Here is a 22,600-nt window from a genome sequence, read left to right as displayed (position 1 = left end):
TAACGGAATCTTGAGTGTGTTTGAAGTTGTATGACATTCATGCATTGCACGTATCAGTTTTTTTAAGTGTTCTGATCACTCAAATATAGTTTCCTTTAAGCTCTCTTAAATTTTTCTCATGCCTGGGATTTGCGCATTGCAGTTAACTACTACATGATTGGAGCTGACAATTTCTAATGCTTCATATTTCAACTTTCTGCAGTCTTTCTTCCAAACTGCACCCCTCCCCCCAACCCCCCACCCCCAAAAAAAAAAAAAAAGCAGTTTATGTAAATCAAAAGCAACTTATGGTGATCCTTAGATATCTAGGGAAGACGTACAGAAGATATTCACAGTAGAAATACATAGTTATGTGACACTGAAAATGGTTCAAGTATACACCAATTTCCCTTGCTGTTATTCTCTACTGGCACTTGAGCATTACCCAGTACCTGTCAAACCAAAAACTCCTTGAGATTTCTGCCAAAAGCAACTAAATTTGACACGCTGAAATATGTAGAACATGGGAGGGAGTATAAAATCGAACTTGTCATGGGCTGAAAAATGTGGGGTCTCCTTTCTACTACAGAAAGTCTAGCATCTTCGAGAATTTGTTGATTCCTTAATTCTGTTTGTCTAGTTCTCTGCTTAACAACTTATAAAAGATTACTATCAAAGGTTCAGTAAGATGGTCAATGATATTCTGACATTAAAAGAACTAAAACTCCAAAGAAGTATAGAAATGTATACAGAAAAAGAAAAAAAGACTTGCCACAACCAAAAAGAAGAGAGAACTGCAAACTCATCTTAGATTACCACAACACTCTCAAGAGATAAGTGTATCTTTGTTATCTTCTCTTAAAGCAGAAGAAACGCCGGAAAATATTTATCACGAAACATGGATCCTTTAATACAGCTCAATCACTTTCGTCACTAAAAATCCTTTACAACAATACGTTAATTTACTAATTATCAACTATCTCTGGATTTATTCTATTCTCAAATCAAGTATTGAGTCAAGAAAGGAGACACTATCCTGAAACTAATATTGACGAATGCCGTCTCAGATTCCCAGCACCTTACTTAAAAAGTTACAAAATCCGCATTGCACTAAACAAAGCGGGGAAGGAATTTGAAGAGATGCCAGTGAACCAATTGCAGAAAATTTCATCTTAACTGAACAACACAAAGTCTCAATGTAAATCCATCACTTCGTTAATATATTTCTCACGTTTACTCCAATGCTCCTAGCTGAATGATGCATGTTGCATATTGCCAGAAATTCAGAAGAGAATGGTCAGCCCTGCAGACTCAGACAAAAAACTTTTTAATCTTTCTATCTTTGTAACTCCATTATCCATTCCCCCCAAACTCATCTCAACAATCCAATACTTATTTAACACCGAAAAAACTATGAAGCCACGACAGAATAAGCATCCATTAATAGTTTTCAACTAATAAGAAAAGCCGAAAACAATCCATATCAAAAGTTCGTAATTTCAGATGCAAAGAGAAAGAAGTTCAGCAATATGAAAAAGAAGAAACATCGAGAAAGAATTACACCACAAATCGAACTGTTACAGCAAGAGGGAAAACAGAAGGAAAAAAAATGGAAGGGAATCATATGCACCAAAGTCATGAGAGAGAAAAGCTAAAGCTTTCAAATAGTAAAACAAAAAAAGCAAGCACTACATTAGGGTGCAAAAGAGGAGGACATAGTGGCATGGAAAAAGAAGGTGAAGTACCTCAAGGAAATATCTACATTAAAATCATGGTATCCATGGTCTCTTACTCTCCACTCAAGATAGGACCCGACATTCTAATGGGATCACAAAAACAGCACAGGATATTTCTAAAAACACCCACCAAAATAGAGTAGAAAAGTAATTACAAACCAAGATTTCTTGCAAACTTCAAGCCTTTAACCTGATTCATGAATCCTATTCACTATGAAGAATGCATTTTTGCCAACACAGTTTGTAAACCAAGGTTTCTTGCAAATCTGATACATCTATCATCTCTGCAATAAAGGGTGCATACTAGCACCCAACCGAAGACATACTAGTTACAAGTTGGATTGGTCGACAACAAGTCCAAACAAAATGTATAAATGAGAACAGAATCTGCCATGGACCACAGAAGCTCCATCTGTAGTTTTACTTAAACTCCGTCAACTAACATCTGTGAGTGAATTTCAAATTTGACTTCCGTCTAATGAAGTTACGAAACCAAAAGCAATATTATTGGACAGACCTATTCTATCACCTGGTAATAAACAATATGCTGATAGGAGTAGTTGAGGTTACAAGATTGTGTTCTTTATCTAGGTCACCCTTAACAAATCTACCATCAAAATACTCCTTTTTCCTCCATCTAGAAAACAAAATAGAAAGCGAAGGTTATAAAAAGATATGTTGATGAAATATACTGCACTGAACACATGAAAATCAAGGGAATGCAGCCTGATTAAACAAGCCTCAATACACAAGAATCTCTAGAGAAGCTTTTGGCAATATCCTTGTCAAAACATATAACGGTAAGTATCATGAGATGACTGAGCTGAAATTATGTAGAGACCTAAGATTGATCAAATGCAAACACTTACCCAAACTGAAACATATGAATAAAAGTTCCTCTTGACCAGAAGAGGTCTTCTCTCCCAAAGTCTTTCCTATCAGTTTCACTGAGTCTATCAAAACTAAGTCAATTGATTGATGTCAACTGAAATATCACAAAGTCTTGAATCAAATCATATTTTTGATGTACAAAATTCACTTGGTTTAGTAGACAACTGAAACTAATCACAACCCTATAACCTGCTTTTCAGATACATTATCTAACAACTCATCTTTGGACCCATAAGAGATAAAAAATTGCATTATGTAGGAAATGAAAGGCTTCCATACCTCATTTAGCAATAGCAGCTTGGCCCAGTAATGCTAAGCTACCCGAGAAACAATCTAATTTGGCAAAGCAATATATTCTTCTTGGTAAAAGAGAACTTCCAGATCGCATTGAGCAATAGCAACTTGGCCTGGTAATGCTAATCAACATTCTTCCAGGTAATAAAAGACTTCTAGATCTCAATTAGCAATAGACTCTTAGCTTGGTAATGATAATCAATGCAAGAATCACACTAATATATCTAAAATAAAAACACATTCATCAAAGACAAACATTGATGTACAAATTTTTGTTAAAGTCATTGATGTACAAATTATTAGCCTGGCTCCAGATTTCCATCAAAACAGGGGAAAATACTGATTTGGAATAATATTACGCAGCAAACAATTTTTGGTTGATTCTCGTCCAAAGCTTTAGCCCATCTACAGAAGTGTGGTAACATATCGCAGCATAATCCCATCTGACTGGGAGGTCAGATGCCTACAAATCGACTTATATGCATCTAATCAACTGCTTATATCAAGACAAAAACTGCTCACCAGAGCACAAAACACAAACACAAACACACGACGGGCAGAGACATTTGGCAGTCAATACAGCTAAAACCAACCCAAAATTAAAAATTAAAAAAAAAACAACCACCAAAAATAAAATCGTGGACACCTGAGTAGAGATTCGCCCAAAATTGCCTTTGCTCTTCAATTCTTCGGCTCCCCTGCCACAGGTGACCGGCACCTTAAAACAAGAAAAGCCCCCATTTTGAAAAGATTGGGAATATTGGGAAGCGAAAACAGGGTTTGTTTTCCTAAGGCGCCAGTCTCCTGCGACAGAAATTAAGCAGGAGAGATGAAGAGCAACGGCGTTCGGGCGGCGAAAAGCCATAGCCGAGGCGAGCTCAGACTGAATGTTACGTCTTATTGTTGGAACCCACTTTTATAGAGATCAGTAGGGCACTCGCCTTTAGGGCACAAGCATAACTCAGATCCAAAATATTTATTTGAAATAATTATTATAACACTTTTTATTTTTTATGATGTAATATTATAATGTATATGAGATAAAAGCGTGATTGAAAATTATGTATATGATGTAAGTAAAACAAAATTTAAAATTTTTATTTAAAAATCTTGGAATCCAAACACAAAAATTGTTTGGTTTTTTATTTTCTTTTTTTCCCAATGTTTTCAGGATAAATTGTCAATTTCATCTATAAACTTTTCACTAATGTTAATTTAATTCTTATTTTTTATTTTTGACCAATTTGATGCATCAATTTAATTTTTGAATCTAATTAAGACCTTCTGCACCTACAGTGGCACCGCCACCTAAAAGATATTTGACTCCTAATTCATCAACTAAATAAGGACATTTTGGAAACTTTAGGCACGTGGTTATAATAAAACCAAGTAAACAAGGAAAAAAAAAAAACAATTAGTAAGCATTTGGCTTGCAGACTCATCTAGCTTGCAGAGATCAAAGCTAAAAGTCAAGAGCTGTGGGATTGTTTTTGTAACCTTTGTAAATCACTAATCTCCGTGTGAAAATTTCAAGATGAAGCAGCATGAACTTGCAAGAATTTGTAAGCAAGCTAGACAAAGCTATATTGTTGGTGGGCTCAAAAGCTAAAATGCCTTTTAGATATTGGGGAACTGTTAGTATCAAAGCAAAGGTGGGCATCAACAAAAGGCTGCATTGAAGAATATGACAGTGCACCAATTGCAAGTTTGCAACTAACAAATGCTCCAGCAGCGATTGTGCAAGTGGCTTGGATCTTCTTTTCTCCATCAGCCATAATGGTGGCAAATATGATAAAAATTGCATATTTATGATATTTTCACTTGAGCCATAAAGCATTTGCAGATTTCCTCTTCAACTTTCTCAATTACAAAATAAATTCAACAGTTGGGGAAAGAGAGAGGAGAAGGAGAGCTGGGAGGAGAACGGTGGGAGAAGGAGGAGGTGGGTAGCGAGCAATGAAGGTTGGAGGTGGAGGGAGGAGATAATTCACAAAGTTTTCAAAATGCCCCTGTTTAGGTGTGAAGTTAGGAGCCAAATTTCTTTTAGACGATGGCATCGCCTAAAAGAAGTCTTAATTGGATCCAAAAATTAAGTTCAAGTATCAAATTGGTTCGGAACAAAAGTTAGGAAATAAATCGGTATTAATGATAAAGTTTAGGGACCAAATTAACTAAGTTTCCTTTAATTTTTCTAATCTAAGTTTAATTTTTCTTTTTCGTTTTTGCCATTGGGACACAATTGTGTATGCGGTTGTTAATATGGTACAGGTATTTAACTCTTGCATTATCACGATTTTTTTATATTAGTATTACTTATGAATTTATGAAAACATTAATAATTCAATAAAAAATAAAATAATATTCTTACTTATTCATGAATATTTATTTTAGAAAATGAATGTATCTAAGTATTCAAATATCATAGTAATCTTTGAAAACTTTTATACATAAGTTTATTTTAATATAATATTATTTTTTAATTAACAATTAAACTTTTATATAATTCAAAACCTAAAAATGCATATTTATCTTCAACTAAATACCAAATATGCAAATAGATAGTATATATTTTCTCGATGAACAAATATTAAGGTTCAAACAAAATTAATTAAGTAACAAATAAAATAACACTAAATAAAGTAAATGCATATGGATGCAATAAAGTAAATAGATTTATAAATAAAGATATAGTTTGTTAGAAAAGAGAGAAATTATGAGAAAATTTGATTAGAGAAGAGTTGGATACGAATATGAATAAAACCTAAGTATTTAAATGACGTATCAATTAGGCATGCTACCTAGGAGAGAAAAAATAAATCATATGTATGTATACGCTGTGTGTATCTATATATATATAAGCTGCAATCTTTATGGTATAAGGATGGTGGGTATCTGTCAAGGATTGGTTTGTTCCTATGTATGTAAAAATCAATTAACTTGCATAGCGGAACCCATCAATAAAGAAATCCAAGAAATTGTCTGATTGCCAGTGTAGATTAAAGAGTGGAGAGCCAGAGTTACATGGGTTCGTCTACGATGAGTCTAATGATGACTACATAGTAGTTGAACTTTGGCTTAACCAAGGTAGAATGTGAAAGAGTTGGTTCAATGTGCATAGTCGAAACAGTGATGCTTGGAAGAGTATTCAGCTTCTTAAGGAATTTTCATTGCTCGAGAGTGAAAACTGGTTTTGCGCCTGCAAAATTTGGTTTTATTTGGTGAATGGGAAGATCCACTGGATCATGAATCCTAGGAAATTATTTAGTCTTGATTTGTGTTACGAAAAGGTTAACATATCCGTACAAGACCCAGAAATTCCATAACAAACGCCCCTCCTTAGAGGCCGACGTCCTCGACGGCCTGGTAATTTTGGGACTCCCCCTTCAAGGAGGCAGAGCCTCTGCGAGATTCGAACCTGGGACGTTGGGTTCGTTGCCTGGCTCTGATACCACTGTTACGAAAGGCAGGAAGAGACCAATAACTCCCTACCAGAAGAGATGATAAACGAAGAACACCTCTTGGTGATAAGGAGTAGATATTATAGCTAATCAGATTTTAGACAAGGGATTTGGGAAATGAACTTGTTACAAGCTGTTTGACACCATTCTCCTTGCACTACCTATCTTTTATACTAGCAGAGGGGTGGTGGGAGGAGAGTTAGTTATAACTAACCTCCACTATCATGGAATTCCCTCCCTTTCTATTTCGGGCGCTTATGCATGTGATCAGTACGTACCTTCCATGCATGGCCTTACTATTTCTGTTAATTGGTTACATAAAATCTAAACAGCAGAAACAGACGCATAAGAAACAAATACAGAATGAAAATACTAAATTGCCCATGGTGAACATTTGGCTCATAACAATTTGACAGGTGAAACATGCATAGAGGCTGAGCAGCCAGAATGTGGAGAGGGTTCTTCTAAGCATGGATTAGGAGCTTTAGGAGGATTCCTTTGGATGTGTTGTAATTAACTATGAATTCAGCCATTTGGATGTTTGGATTATGAAAGAGTATGGTGTGAAAGAATTTGTGATTAAGAAACCTTGGTTTGGTGTCTACAGACACTTTTTTCTATCAAGGGATGGAAGGAGAAATCTTTCTTCTGCACAGGTCAAGCTTGAAATTTGCAATACAAAAAGCAACCCAGTCGAAGATCTTCCTATTACTGATTTCAGATATATTTCATGCGGGAACTAAGAAGATTTTCTCCCATAATGTATAAACTCTTATAATTTTATTGTAATCCTGATTGAGGGCCTGTTAAAAAACAAAACATGTAACTTATCGTGCAATGTGTGAAGTTGTAGTTGATCTAATTAGTGATGTAGTTTGGATTAATTTTTGGAGATTGCTGAGATCTAAAATGCTTTTATGCCATTAAGCGCTTGGTTTATTACAGTTTTTTTTTTCATCAGTTGATAGAAGGCATTTTGATCAGAATTACATTAATCCCTACAATTCACGAATATGAAAAGGGCCGGGGGGGATCTCAGAATATTAGAATGGTTCAAGTCAGAATACTAGAATTCATTTTTTGGAACAACATTAAGACATTTTGTGCAAAATTTAATGAGGAAAAAAAAAGGGACAAATTACATTTTACCCCCTTGTGATTTAACATTTTTTACATAACCCCTCTATAGTTTCAAAATCTATACATAACTCCCTCATGGTTTGGATTAAAGTGTCAAAGTGACGGAAATAGTCATTCGTAACGGAACTTCTAAAAATGTCGAAATTACCCTTTTAAATACATGACACATTAACCCCATATGATTTTTATATTTTATCATATAACCCCCTTATGATTTTCAAAATATACACATAACCCCCCTTGGTTAATAAATAATTTTCAACTTTACATAAGGGTATTTTTGACATTTTAGGTGATTCCGTTAAAAATGATCATTCTCGTCACTTTGACACTTTAATCCAAACCATGAGAGGATTATGTATAACTTTTGAAATCATAGGAGGGTTATATAAAAAAATGCTAAACCACATAAGGGTAAAGTGGAATTTGCCCCAAAAAAAAGAAGGAAAAGGACCATTTAACTAATATCGGTTGAGGAGGAGAGTTTAGAGGCTGAGAGAGAAGAAAATAATTTTTTAGCAATATGGAGAATCTAATCCACTTTCTCATTGGTACATTAGCATCAACATTGCCTCCCCAACAAAAATTGCAGATTCAATTAATTAATATAGGTGCCAGCTTGTTTCGATTTTCAACTAATGGAGTCACAGAGACCAGACGAATATCCCCACCAAACCAAACCGATACCGATAATATATTCCAACATAGTAGCCAAACCTTGCGTTGCAACTCTTTCAGTCCTTTTCTTGTATATTGTTTGTGGGATAAATAACTAAAAGGGCAAATTATACTTTACCTCCCTATGGTTTAATATATTTTTTCATAATCCTCTATGATTTCAAAAACTATATATAACACTCTTATAATTTGAATTAAAGGATTAAAGTGACGGAAATGATCATTTGTAATGGAGTTACCTAAACTATCAAAAATACCCTTATGTAAAGTTAAAAATTATTTATTAACCAAGGGAGGTTATGTGTATATTTTAAAAACTATTAAGGGGTTATACGGTAAAGTATTAAACTATAAGGGGTTATACGGTAAAGTATAAAATCATATAGAGTTAGTGTGTCATGTATTTATAAGGGTAATTTCGACATTTTTAAAAGTTTCATTACAAATGACCATTTCCGTCACTTTGATACTTTAATTCAAACTATGAGGGAGTTATGTATAGTTTTTAAAAGGGTTAATCACATTTTATCCCCTTAAAGAATACCCCATTTCTCAGTTTACCCCCTAACCTTTAATTTTGCTCACTTAACCCCCTTTAGGACAAAATTGCCCTTGTATTACTTTGACTTTTTATTTACCTTGTTTTCCTTTCTTTTGTTTCTTTTTCTCTTTCTTCTTTATTTAATTCTTCCTCTTTCCCACAAAAAATTTCACCTTAATGATTGAAATTAAAAAAGAGGAATTGCAAAGATCTATTTTCTTCTTAAATAATTAAAAAAATATTCAAATCACTTTCCTAAAATACAATTTTTTTAGCCTTTCAATTCTTTTAATTTTGAGTTTTCCTCTTTCCTTTCTAGTTTCTCATTTTATTTTCAAGAAAATATCATAAGATGAAATTGTTTTCCTTTCTTTTATTTCTTTTTCTCTTTCTTCTCTCTTTCATCCTTCCCAATAGAAATTCCATTTCAACGAAAATTTTTGTTTTGAGTTTATAATTGCATATTTCTGGGTGAAGGTTTAAAAGATATCAAAAACTAATTTTGATTTTTTGTATGGTGCCACATGTCACAAATTTCAATTGATGATTATTAATCAGATCACAATTTCATCTTAAGATATTTTCTTGAGAATAAAATAAGAAACTATAAAGGAAAGAGGAAAATCCAAAATTAAAAGAATTGAAAGGCTAAAAAAATTATATTTTAGAAAAGTGATTTGAATATTTTTTTAAATTTTTTAAGGAGAAGATAGATCTCTGCAATTCCTCTTTTTTAATTTCAATCATTAAGGTAAAGATTTTTGTGGGAAAGAGGAAAAATTAAATAAAGAAGAAAGAGAAAAAGAAATAAAAGAAAGGAAAACAAGGTAAATGAAAAGTCAAAATAATACAAGGGCAATTTTGTCCTAAAGGGGGTTAAGTGAGCAAAATTAAAGGTTAGGGGGTAAACTGAGAAATGGGGTATCTTTTAAGGGGATAAAATGTGATTAACCCTTTTTAAAACTATAGAGATTATGAAAAATACTAAACTACGGGGGGATAAAGTGTAATTTGCCCAGACTAAAACAGGGTCATGTCATCTTCTTTTTTGAGGCCTTGATATGACAGTACCTCCGCCCAGAGTTGGCCATGGAGTTCAGTAGTTTACTTCTCCTTTCTCCTCTATTGATCTGTATTACCTCCATCTTGCTTCATGTAGCTAATCGATCAAGCAACAAGCAGAAGAGGCTTCCTCCAGGTCCCAAAGGCCTCCCAATTATTGGGAACCTCCTCAAAATTGGTAACAGACCCCACGAGTCCTTGACTGGCTTGGCCAAAATTTACGGTCCACTCATGACAGTGAGAATTGGCTGCGTCACAACCGTAGTTGCATCTTCAACTGATATGGCTAGAGAAATTCTCCAAAAGAATGATCAGGCCTTCTTGGGCAGGTCAATCCCAGATGCAGTGACTGCAGAAACTGATTACGAACGTTCCATTGTTTGGCTTTCTGGAGGAACAAAGTGGCGAAAGCTTCGAAAACTTTGCAACAGCCAAGTTTTTACCACCCAAAGATTGGACGCATTGCAAAGATTGCGGCATCAGATGATGGAAGACATGGTTCACCGTGTTTCCCAAGCGGGAGAAGCTGGAGAAGCTCTTTATATCGGGAATTCAGTGTTTGGTACAACGTTGAGCTCATTTTCCAATATGATGTTTTCGGGTGACGCGTTTGATCCAAACTCAGAAGAAGCTAAAGAACTAAAAGAGTTGTTTAGGAGGATAATGGAACTTGCTGCAAAGCCAAATCTTGCAGATTTTTTTCCTGTCCTGAAGCCATTTGATCCTCAAGGAATTAGAAGAGATATTAAATGTTGTTTTGATCGTTTTCAAACGATAATTGACAGCAAGATTGATGGTCGCATGAAACGTAGGGCTTCTGGATCACAAAGATCTGGGGATTTCTTGGATGCTCTTCTTGATCACAGTGAAGAACATGGCCCGGATGAACTGGACTGCCATGATGTTAGACTCCTGCTCATGGTAATAACTAATTCAGGCTGCACTTTGCATTCATCCACTCTGGTGCTTGAATTTGGTTAAAATCATTTGGAAATCATAATGTAGTTGCTAGATGTTTAGTTTCTTCTAGTCAAATTTGCTTGAGATATAGCAATCCTAACTATCCCAAAAACAATTCAAACATAGTCCAAGTTCCAGAGCCAAATCCCAGTTTTCCTGGTTCTTTTAACCCCCGTCACTTGGCCACTACACAGCCAATTTCTTGTTTAAGATACTACGAATTGCTTACATGGGAAAGAATGGTACTATAGAAGCCAAATTTGATGTTCTTTATCTAAAAAATGCTGAAAAAAGCAGCTTATAATATATAAACAGATTAATTAGACTCAGACATCCGTATTTTTTAGAAAACTGTGTTCAACTATTACCTTTAAATTATCTGGCCAAGTATCTCTTGCTCTGGAAGGTTTTTATCTTGTTACTTTATGTTGCAATATGAATTTAGACACAATTCACATGGAATTTTCTGTCATACAACATCCACAATGCAACTTGTGAACTGAGAAAAGAGTGATAATGTGACATCAATGTTAACTTTTTTTTTTTTAATTTTTTTTTGTCACAGTCCAATTGGAAGAATAGTGCAGTGAATAACATTAGTAAGAAACAATTCAAAGAATTTTCAATCTAATTGGCACTTTGTTCTCCAAATATTGACAGCATTTGTATGCAACCAACAGGATATGTTTGTAGGAGGTACAGATACTACCACCGCCACAGTGGAATGGGCATTGACAGAGCTTATTCGCAGCCCAGAGAAAATGGCAAGGGCAAAGCAAGAATTAATCAAAAAAGTTGGCTTAGGATTTAGTGTCAAGGAGCAGGACATCCTTCAACTTCCTTATCTAGATGCAGTCATGAAAGAAACAATGAGGCTTCACCCTGCAGCTCCATTTCTCCTCCATTGTGCCGAGACAGATGTAGAAGTTTGTGGTTATATCATTCCAAAACATACTCAAGTGTTAGTGAATGTATGGTCAATCACGAAGGACCCGGCCTATTGGAAAGAGCCCACCAAATTTCAACCAGAAAGGTTTTTGGATACAGGTATTGACTTCAGGGGCAGGGATTTATCTTTCATCCCTTTTGGTGCGGGACGGCGAATTTGCCCTGGAATGCCACTGGCAGCGAGGATGGTGAAGTTATTGTTGGCTACTCTTGTTCATAATTTTGATTGGAAACTCCCAAATGGTATGGAACCGAAAGATTTGGACATGAAAGATAAGTTTGGGCTTACAGCTGAGAAAGCTGAGCCACTTGCTGCCATTCCTGTGAGGGTTGCAACATCTTGAATTCTTCCTCTTCATGCAGTTGGCCTGGTGGAAGAATTTGGACTAGCTAGTATCGAAGTCAATGTCATTTTTGAAAATGTGTATACCCTAAATTCAATCAACTTCTGAGATTTGATGTACACTTAAACTATTTATGTTATAATAAATGACATTTTTGTGACATTGATTGCAAATATATTTATATTTGTATAATAAAATTTTTAGAGTAAATATAATCTATGAAATCACAAGAATTATGATGGTGATGTTTGTTTGACTATAGATAAAGTTTATTATTAAATATCTCTAATCAAAATATTAACAAAATAGGATATTGTTAATATGGTAAGACTATGCCGCTTCCATATTAGAAACAGTAGATCTCATCTCCTATAGTGTGTGAAACACTTGAGTTAGTATACGGGTACTTAATAGGATAATCAAATTCACTAGATTGACCCATATAAATGTATCCTCCAAATGCCAAAGGATCAATTTTTAAGTGACATTCATGTAAATTATCCTTAGACTTGTCATGATATTTGTATGACAAATGTTTTAGAGTAAACCTACTTGATGAAATCATAAGAATTATGATGGTGAGTTTCATTCGATTATAGATAATTTTTAAATATTTCTAGTCAAAGTATTAATAAGATAGGGGCATTGTTAATACGGTTAAATTGCCATATACTATGCCAGTCTATATGAGAAATAGTATATCTCATCTACTATAGTATGTGAGATACCTAAACTAGTGCATGGGGTACTTGATAGGATGATCAAATTTATTAGATTAATAAGTTCCAAAAGATTAATCTTTAAGTGATGTTTGTGTAAATGATCATTAAATTTAAGGTTATCATGATATCTTGAATATGGATAATTATACTTTATTTGTTATAAGATTGCTCCTATAATAGGTAAATACTCACATCATTAACAAATGGGTATATATTTGAAGTATGTAAAGATAATGAATAATCTATAAGGATTTACTGCCTCTTATGGAAGAGGAGTTATCTCTTATCTGGAGAGGAGTTAACATATAAGGCTTTGGGTGGTCCCTCGAGAGGATTGGAGTTTTTGTAGTATTAATGGCTCCGTTTGTATTTAACATTTTTTTGAAAAATTATTTTTGTCTTTCACATTTATAGTAACAAACTCTAAAAACAACTCAAAAAATATAACACATCTCAAATATTTTTAAAAAATAAAAATAAATTCCCTTTTTCTTCTTCTACATACTACCCACCACCACCCACCACTCTCCACTATCACTGCTGCTACCACCCCTACACTCATGACCCTCGCTCCTCTCTCTCTCTCCTTCCTTCTCTCTCCTTCTCCTTCCTCCTTTCTCCTTCCTCCGTTCTCCCTTCCCTTTCCTCTCCCCCAGTCCTCCTTCCCCTCCACTGACCTTGGCCTTTCTGGTGATGACCAAGAAGGTCGCGACTAGAGTGGTGGTTGGAGTAGCAACCACCACTTGCATATAGGAGAGGGGTTTGGAGGCGGGGGAAAGGAGAAGGGAGGAGGAAGAGGAGGAAGGAGTGGGGAAGAGAAAAGGAAGAGAGAGGAGAGAGGCGAGGAGTGAGGGGGTGATGGTGGTGAGTGATGTAAATTTTTTTTTTTTTAAAAAAAAGCGCCAAAAAAGTGATAAATTGTAAATATACCTCAAAATATATTTTAAAAACTGATAAAAATACTTCTAAAAACGCCTCCAAAAACATTTACAATAAAAGTTTTTCGTATATACTGTATACTAGTTTGGATTAGCTGTTTTTTGGGGTGTTTTTGAAAATTTTTGTTGTAGCAGAGTTTTTAGAGTACATTTTGGAATATTTTTAGAAAATATTTTGGGATATTTAAGAGTAGAAGAGTTTCTATAATATATTTTGAGATATTTTTTAAAATTTTAAAAAAATTTAAACTAATTTTTAGATTACCTTTTAGAGTACTGTTTACAAATTTTTATTGTATTTGAAAAACTAGTTTTTGAAAAATATCCCCAAAAACAACTAATCCAAACTATTATATATAAACTATATACTAAATTTTTACAAAATTCAATTTTAAAAATTCACACAAATTCTAAGTCTTTCACAATCCTGACCAATTACTTGACAAGTCTGATAGTTAATATGTTAGCAAGTCTAGTAGTTAGGTTTGAGGGGCTTGTGATAAAGTTAGAGGAGAAAAGATGTAACAACAAAATAGAAAATTTTGTCATGGTGGAGATTAACTACTTGACAAGTCTAATAGTCGGTTGATATGCAGCATCTCAACCCCTATGATTTTACATAATGCCAGATAATCCCCCTAAAGTTTTTCAAAATAGCCACATAACTCTCCTATAGTTTTATGTAAAGTGGAAAATGGTTGAAATGTACAATCAATTACGGCATTTACACCAAACGTGCTCTAAAACCGCGTAGGATAAAATATTAATCTCCATGTGACCCGCCTATGATTTGTATAAATATTTACTTTATCTCCTTATGATTTTTGCATTTGTTCATGTAGTTTCTCTATGTTTTTATATAAGGTAGTTAAACTGTCAATTGATTTAGAATTTAAGTAAAGGCACCTAGTATTTCAATTGATGACATTACATTTTGAAATATTGGGGGTCATGTAACAATAGACGAAATCATAGAGGAGTTATATGTAATTTATCCAATGAAATAAGATAAAAGGTGCTCAAGTTTTACTATTATCCTAAAAATTTCATCTGTTGTAATCTCAATGCAATCGGCTTTTCTTCTTTGTCAAATGCTTTCATGGTTGATCCAAATTCTAATTGCTCCTTAATTTTTCTTTAAAAAAATGCGTTTTAAATAGCCAATAATATGGTAAAAAGCAAATTCTCTCCCAATATTTTTTTTTTAAAAGATTCTCTCCCAATATTTAGGCAGAGGAATATCAACTTGAATATATGTTGCCAAGGAATTAAAGGGTGCTTTAGTTTTTTTTTTTTATATAGTTTAAATCAAACTTGTGGAATATTAATTATTCAACTAAACCCGTTGAGCTCATGTGCAAATTGAACTTCAGGGAGCAAATCGAAATTACACAAAACCTTCCAAGGTACAAAGTGGAAACCACCTCAAATTAGTATTCAGTTTCCAAGCGTGTATTTTCCATATCTTATCATTTCTTAATGTTTTCACTGTTGCAAGGCAACTGGGGTGGGCGCCGGTGAGTGCTGAGCCACTTTTCAGAATTTTAGATGCTGTGGGATGTTGGGCCAGGGGAGCGGATGAAACTTGTGAGGTGAGGGTCTTGTACCATCCCCTGAATCTTACCCACAATACTCACTAAATTTTACGTAAACAGCTAGTGAAGTGCCAAGATTAGTTACAGAAAAATTGAACCTCTTCAGCACAACAATAAGCTGTACAACATCAGCTTAGCATCTACAGGTTTCAAATAATAAGCTATACAACAAAAGAAATTACATACTCAATCTGAAACTAGTAGTCCAGGACACTAGATACTGCATAATTGCAAGTGCAGTTTACAAACCAAACTTTCTTGCAAGGAGGATATCTTTAATCTGATACATCAATCCTGTCTAAAATAAAAGATGCACGGTAATAAACAACTTGGCCTGTCTTTCAACAAGCTTAAAATCACTTAGATCCAAAAGTCCAAAGAAGATGTCGACACAAAAACCAAATCTGCCAAAGACCATAGAAGCTCCATCTGATGCTCGAGTAACAATTACTGCTGACTTCTGTGAGAGAAATGGGAACTTCCACCTGCAGTCCATAAAGCTATGCAAGGAAAAGCGTCCATATTATTGGAAAAAACTGTTAAATCAACTGTTGATTACAAATCTGTGTTCTCTATGCAAGTCATCCTTAAAATAGCCACCAACAGAAAGCATTTTCTTTCCTCCGTTGGGAAACAACATAGGAGTCCAAAGTACAAAAAGTAACATAGAATACGTATACTACACTCCACACACAGGTTGAACAATTTTTAACAAAAGAGACAGTGATAAGCTCTTTTCCAATCTCCTTTATCTTATCAACTAAAATGCACGTAGTGCCAGTTGACCAGATATGTGTTCAAATTATGTGAAAAAAGGACAAATTGATGTCAAAACAATTAACTAAATTTCAATACAAAAAGACACATATTACTAAAAGCTCCTCACAACCTGAGGCTGTCTTGCTGCATAACTCTTGCCTGTCACTTTCTTCAAGCCTATAAAAACTGTCAGGTCAAGTTACATAAACTCTTGAATCAATTCATGCTTTTTCAGCTACAACATTTACTTGGATCAGTAGACAAAAGAAACTAACCAAGCCAACATTATCTGTACTATCTGCTGATATATCTTTGGACCTATGCGAGATAAAACAGTCCCATTACTAAGCCCAGGAGAGAAATCTAGAACTCAGTTAGCAATAGCAGCTTGGTTTGGTAATGATAAACCACGCATAGGAACAATCTCATCTAGCAAACAAGTCTCATTCTGCTAAGTAATAAAAACACTTGTACATCCCATTTACAATCCACAGAACAGACGCATCAATTCTTTCATATCATGGCGAAAATAATGCTAATCAAATTCAGGCAGACATTAAGTCACAAAAGATTATGCATCTAAAAGAAAAGAACCATCTTGTACGAAACTAGTAGATTCATGGAATCAATTATCCCGATATAAACATGGATAAGCAAATTAATTAGCCTAACTCTAGATTCGACTTAAAAAGGGGAATGTTGTGCATAAATTCAATTAATAGTTAAGCAATGTATAAAATTTGATAAATCTATTAAAAAAATTTGAATCTATGTACTTTAAATGTGTTAAGAAAATCACAAACTGGTGGCCTCTGGAACGTGAGATGATTACAAAAACTGACTTGCGTGCTCCTAAAATACATATACGTCTGCTAAACATCAAGACTTACAAATGATTAATCCCCCAATCGAAAAGTCACCGAAAACAATCTAAAAGCCAGAACTACTCACTGAGGCATCAGCACAAACACCTGGAAAACAGAAATATTCCTCTGAAAAATCAGCCCACAACAAAAAAAAAAAACTGTTAAAACCATCATCATAAATAAAATCGTTGACAACAGACTAGACGTTCACTCAAAGACGCCTTGGCTCTTCAATTCTACAGTTCGCATCTGTCGCGCGGTGACTTTGGCCTAACAGTAAAAGAATCCCAATTCGAAGGATTGGGAATTCTGGAGGAGGAAAAAGGAAGGGGTTGTTATTTGTTGCTGAGGCGAAAGTCACCTGCGACAGAGAGCAAGCAGAAGAGGTGGAGAGCAACGGCGTCTGAGCGATAATAAAGGGAACAAGCAGAGACTACAGAATCCTCCGAAGCTTTGGCCGACCTTTATAGAGGGTCATCACTCGTTAGGGCCTCCCATCTTTGTTATTGTCATTTTAATTGTGTACTTTTCGTTAATTAGACTGTTTGATAAAAGAATTAACCTTCTGTACATTAACAGTATGCACTTTCACCATTGTCGTGCATGAAGCATAATTTAAATTTGAATTTAAAATCCAAATTTTAGGTGCATTCCAATCGTGATAGTATATACATTGTCAATGAATATAAGATTTACTCTAAAATAAATGATGAGGGTAAAAAATAACATATTTCTTATATTTTTGGTCAAATAAATTTGACATGTCAGATAGGAATTTTTTTCTTTTTTTTTAACTTTTGTAAATGTATTGAAGACTGGTAAAAGAAATAAATAAAAAAAGTTTCGATATGTTTAATTGCTTGATTATCGATGTTCTTATTTTGGCCAAAGAATACCCAGTCTTTTTCGTTTTTTTGTAGGAAAAATGACAAATCTGCAAAGAGTACCTAGTCTATCTCAACTTGTAGGGACATTAGTCAAGTGCTTAAGAAATTGATCCTCAAGTTTTGCAATTTCTCACAAAAAGCTTGAAGTCGCTTCTAGCAGGGAAAAAAAAAGGTACCTTGTAAGAAGTAGATTCTTTAGTTAAAGAATTGTGTAATATGAATGAATAAACAAATCCCCTAGTCCAGTTGTATAGAAAAAGAGAAAAAAGAAATAAAAAACAATTTATGGTCGCAAGAGAGTCAAAAAGTAGCTGCATGGCATCTAAAGCCATGAACTTTTTGTTATTCCAAGTCCAAAGTAACCACGTGAGAAAATCGTTTAAAACATTTCTCACATTTTATAAAATGATTTTTTACATCCCTCACTTTAAAAGTATGCTTTTACGTCCCTTACAAATTCACATTGATTAAATTTGATTCGCATCTAGGTTTTTGACTAGTTTTTGGGTGGAATTCATCACATGCCTTGCACGTAATCATTTTTTAAAAACAAAATTATCAAATCAATATTTACATAATTCAATCCATAGTCCCTCATATTTTATAAAATAAATTTTTTTATCCCTTACATTTCACAAAATGAATTGTTTCATCTCTCACATTTCACAAAATGAATTTTTTCATCCCTCATATTTTACAAAATAAAAATTTTCATCCCTCATTGATCATGTGTATGAATAACTTTTTTTTTAAAACTCATATATTTATCTATTTGATTTCACGTGAACAATACGAATAGTTTCTAACATATCTCTATTTGATTTCATCTGAACGTACTATTCATGTGAAATTAAATAAATATATACAGGGGTTTAAAAAATTGTTAGTTTTTCACTCATATTCATTTCCTTTTACTCGAAAATTAAAAACAAAGAAGGCATTTCATCCTAAACATTATCAAGTGTTTATATCGAATTAAATTTGGACAGAAAAATAAACAAAATAAAAGTATGACAAAAAGAAGTAAGTGATTGACATTTTCAAATTTTAAAACAATCACAAGGTAAGAAATTCAACTGTTAGTCTTAAAAGTGGCGAGTAAAAATTTCAAATTTAAACTGCAATTTGTTAGCATAACTATGGAATTCGAGTAAGAATCGATTAATTAGATGGCCTTATTACACAACTCAATACATGAATTATTACCAAAAGAGAAAAAGCTACAAATATTGAATAGATTCATATGGTGAAATCAAATAGATATATATATATATATATATATATGTTTAAAACAAAATTGTTAGATTTAAACTCATGTATATATCTATTGAATAGCATTTGCACAACTACAATAAGTCTATTCAGGTGAAATCAAATAGAGATATATTATATGCTATTTGTACTATTCAGTTGAAATCAAATAGATATATACATGAATTTAAAAAAAAACTATTCACACACATGGTCAATGAGTGATGAAAAAATTCATTTATGAAATGTGAGGAATGAAAAACTTTATTTTGTGAAATATAAGGGACTATAGATTGGATTATGTAAATTTTGATTCGATAATTTTACCCCTAAAAAATGATCACCTGTAAGGCACGTGATAAATTTCGACCAAAAACAAATCGGAACCAAATTTGACCAATGTGAATTTGAAAGTAACGTAAAATTATACTTTTAAATGCGAGAGACGTAAAAAGTCATTTTACCAAATGTGAGGGACGTTTTGAACGATTTTCCCTAAAAAAAATTATTCGCATACATGATCAATGAGGGATGAAAAATCCATTTTGAAAAATGTGAAGAATAAAAAAATTTATTTTATAAAATGTAAGGGACAAAAAAAATTATTTTGTAAAATGTGAGGGACCATAAATCAAATTATGTAAAATTGATTTGACAAATTTGTCCTTAAAAAATAATCACATGCAAGGCACGTGGTGGATTCCGACCAAAAACTAGTCGGAAACCTAGATAGGGACCAAAGTTGATCAGTGTGAATTTGTAAGGAATGTAAAATTATATTTTTCAATGTGAGAGACGAAAAAAGTTATTTTGTAAAATATAAGGGACGTTTTGAACGATTTTTTCAAGATTTAATTCAAGGGTTAAAAGCACTAAATCCCCTCGAACTTTACTCTTATAGCTTGTTTGGATGTTTAGATTAGAAAATAAAAGATGGGAAATGTTAAGTTATGAAAGAAAAGAAAAGAAGAGAAAGGAAGAGAAGAGACTTTAATGTTGTTTGGGAGTTAAAGTAGGAAAAATGGATGGTTTTGGATATATATATATATTTATATATATGTAAATAAAAATTTGTTCAATTCACATTGAGGACAAAATTGGCATTTAGAAAAATTTTATTAGGCATTCTCAACTTGTCTAATGCTTTCCGCCCAAAAAACTTTGGTAACCATAACAGTTGCACCTCATTCATCCAAATCAAAAGCTTTCCATCTTTTTCTACCCCTCAAAAACTCCTAAACGCTAGAAAGAATGTCTTTTTATTATTGGAAGCAATAATTATCATAAAATCTATGCTATAACAAAATATATGTCATCTATGCACATAAACTATTGCATATATTACTTAATTCAATGTGTCTAGAGTTTAGAATAAATTAATTTTTATTAACAATAGTAACAATTTTAGATTGTAAAAACATAGTCGTTAATCAACTATACATTAAAAAAAGTAAACAAAACTACTAGTTACTTTATTTTTTGGGATATACTTTAAAATATTTAGTAATTTAATATTCTAGTTTTCTAATATCTTTTTAAATAATCAAATTACTAGTAATATACACTTTTTCATTATGACATGCATATATTAATTTTTCACGGGGATAATTTCAGAAACCTCCCTTGAGATTTTTAATAATTTCATTTAACTCTCTCGGGGTTTTTTTAATTACACATACCTCCCTTATCATTCAAAATGACAATACTACCCCTAACTATTTTAATGAAATTCCCTTGTTTGGTATACTTATACTTAAAATGACTTTTAAAATTATTTTTTCATTATTTTTTCTTCTTATTCCTTTTTATTTTAATTTTTGTCAATAAAATTGTAAAACTACTACTATTACCTCTAGTTTCTATTATAACCAAATGTCAAACTAGTGATTTTTTATTAGTTAATTTTATATGTAACCCAATGTTTTTTGCTAAGATTAGTTTCTACTTTTGGCATTAAAATTAACAATAAATAAAAAAGAAATGGCCCAAAATCACTTCTAAGTTATGATAATCCTACTACTTGAAAAATTCATAAACTCTAAATCAATTATTTCAACATTTTCTTTTCTATCTTATAAATTTAAATCCATAATAAAATACCATCAAAAGTATCCTATCATAGTGATAAAATTATTATTATAGTTGTTTATCAAATAGTATGTATGGACATGAAAAATTTGGCACCTTTTCCTTATAATTATACTAGATAGTCTAATAATTGTATAGGAAAATAAATTAAAACTCATTACACAAGGGCATTTTTGGATATTTATTTAAAAATTTGACCAATTCAATATTATTTTAAGGCTTTGTTACTAAAACTATCAAATCAAGGGAGGAAGGTATAATTTTCCAAACCTCTGGGGAGCTCAGTGAAATTGTGAAAAATCTCAGGGGAGGTTTCTGAAATTATCCCTTTTTTATGCCTTTACAGTTTGTCTTGAATTTTCTAATAGTGTAAATAAATAAAACAAAAACAAAATGATAAATGATAAATAATTATAGTATTATAATAACATGCAAATTAGAAATACTAATAGGAAAGTGAAACAAAATAGTGATATAAGAGAAGTGAGAAAAGAAAATAGTAAAAGAACAAAAATAAAAAAATAAAAGAAAGTAGTGGAAAAGGAAAACTAAGGGAATAAATAAATAAAATCAAATAGTAAGGGCACTTTTGTCTTAAAATATCAAATAGGGGGCAAAGTATTTATTTAATGAGTTTAGGGGAGTAAAGTGCAACTAAGGATAAAGTTGCATTTAACCCTTAATTTAACTAATAAAGATATTACTCAATTAAAAATGAAATCTTTGATTTGACTCTCAAAGTTTTCCTTTTGCCCCTTCTCCTTTCTTCATTTCCCCTTGTAAAATTTAAAATCTCTGTAGACCAAGAAAAAACAATTATTTTAGATTATCTAAGAAGTTGGCCGAAAGTTACCAAAATTCCTCTTCCCCACTCAAGCGAAAGAAAAGTGGAGAGGGCAATGACCTAGCAGTTTCAAAGGTGATGGTTGCTGTTGTTGAACTTTAATCATTCTGTTGGCTTTTGTGCTTTCGCTTTTTGGTTTTAACTTGCATTTTCACACCATAGATATTCCCCATCAGAAACGAATCTAATGATTTTAGGCTCGACCAATTGTCCAGCAAATTTGTCAAATTCGCATAATTATCTTAACATATTTACTCATTAAACCACTGTCGCCCAAAAAAAAAAAAAAAGGAGTTCAGACAATTGGACAAAGACTCAATTACTATGCAAACGATGATATTATAACTTTTTCTGTTTTTTTTTTTTTTTCGGTTTGGACCGTTGGTGGCTTTAATTCCCATTGGAGAACATATCTACTAAATAAAGAAGTCGGAGATATCTATACCACAATTCTGCTGATGGACCCAAGAAATTTCGAGAAAGCTTCTTTAAGGTCTTTAGTTTCTTGGCTCATTACTTTACCAAAGAATCCCACTACTGACTTTAGTATTTTATGTTAGTCGTCTTTTTTTTTTTTTTTTTTGCTATTTAAGTGATTAATTTTGGGGAAATCAAGTAA

The 22,600-nt window shown here is 32.9% G+C and overlaps 1 protein-coding gene across 1 annotated transcript; it reads left to right on the top strand.

Annotated features, from left to right (window-relative positions):
* Positions 1-9,806: 9,806 nt before the first annotated feature.
* On the top strand, positions 9,807-12,031 carry LOC113780655 (geraniol 8-hydroxylase-like). Its single transcript, XM_027326436.1, has 2 exons — positions 9,807-10,700; positions 11,420-12,031. The coding sequence occupies exons 1-2, from the start codon at positions 9,807-9,809 to the stop codon at positions 12,029-12,031; spliced, it is 1,506 nt and encodes a 501-aa protein (XP_027182237.1).
* Positions 12,032-22,600: the final 10,569 nt, after the last annotated feature.

This window comes from Coffea eugenioides, chromosome 8 (assembly GCF_003713205.1).
Source record: "Coffea eugenioides isolate CCC68of chromosome 8, Ceug_1.0, whole genome shotgun sequence".
NCBI classification, from domain to species: Eukaryota; Viridiplantae; Streptophyta; class Magnoliopsida; order Gentianales; family Rubiaceae; genus Coffea; species Coffea eugenioides.
The sequence above is the reverse complement of the archived record's forward strand: the minus strand, read 5'-3'. Positions and strand labels throughout refer to the sequence as shown.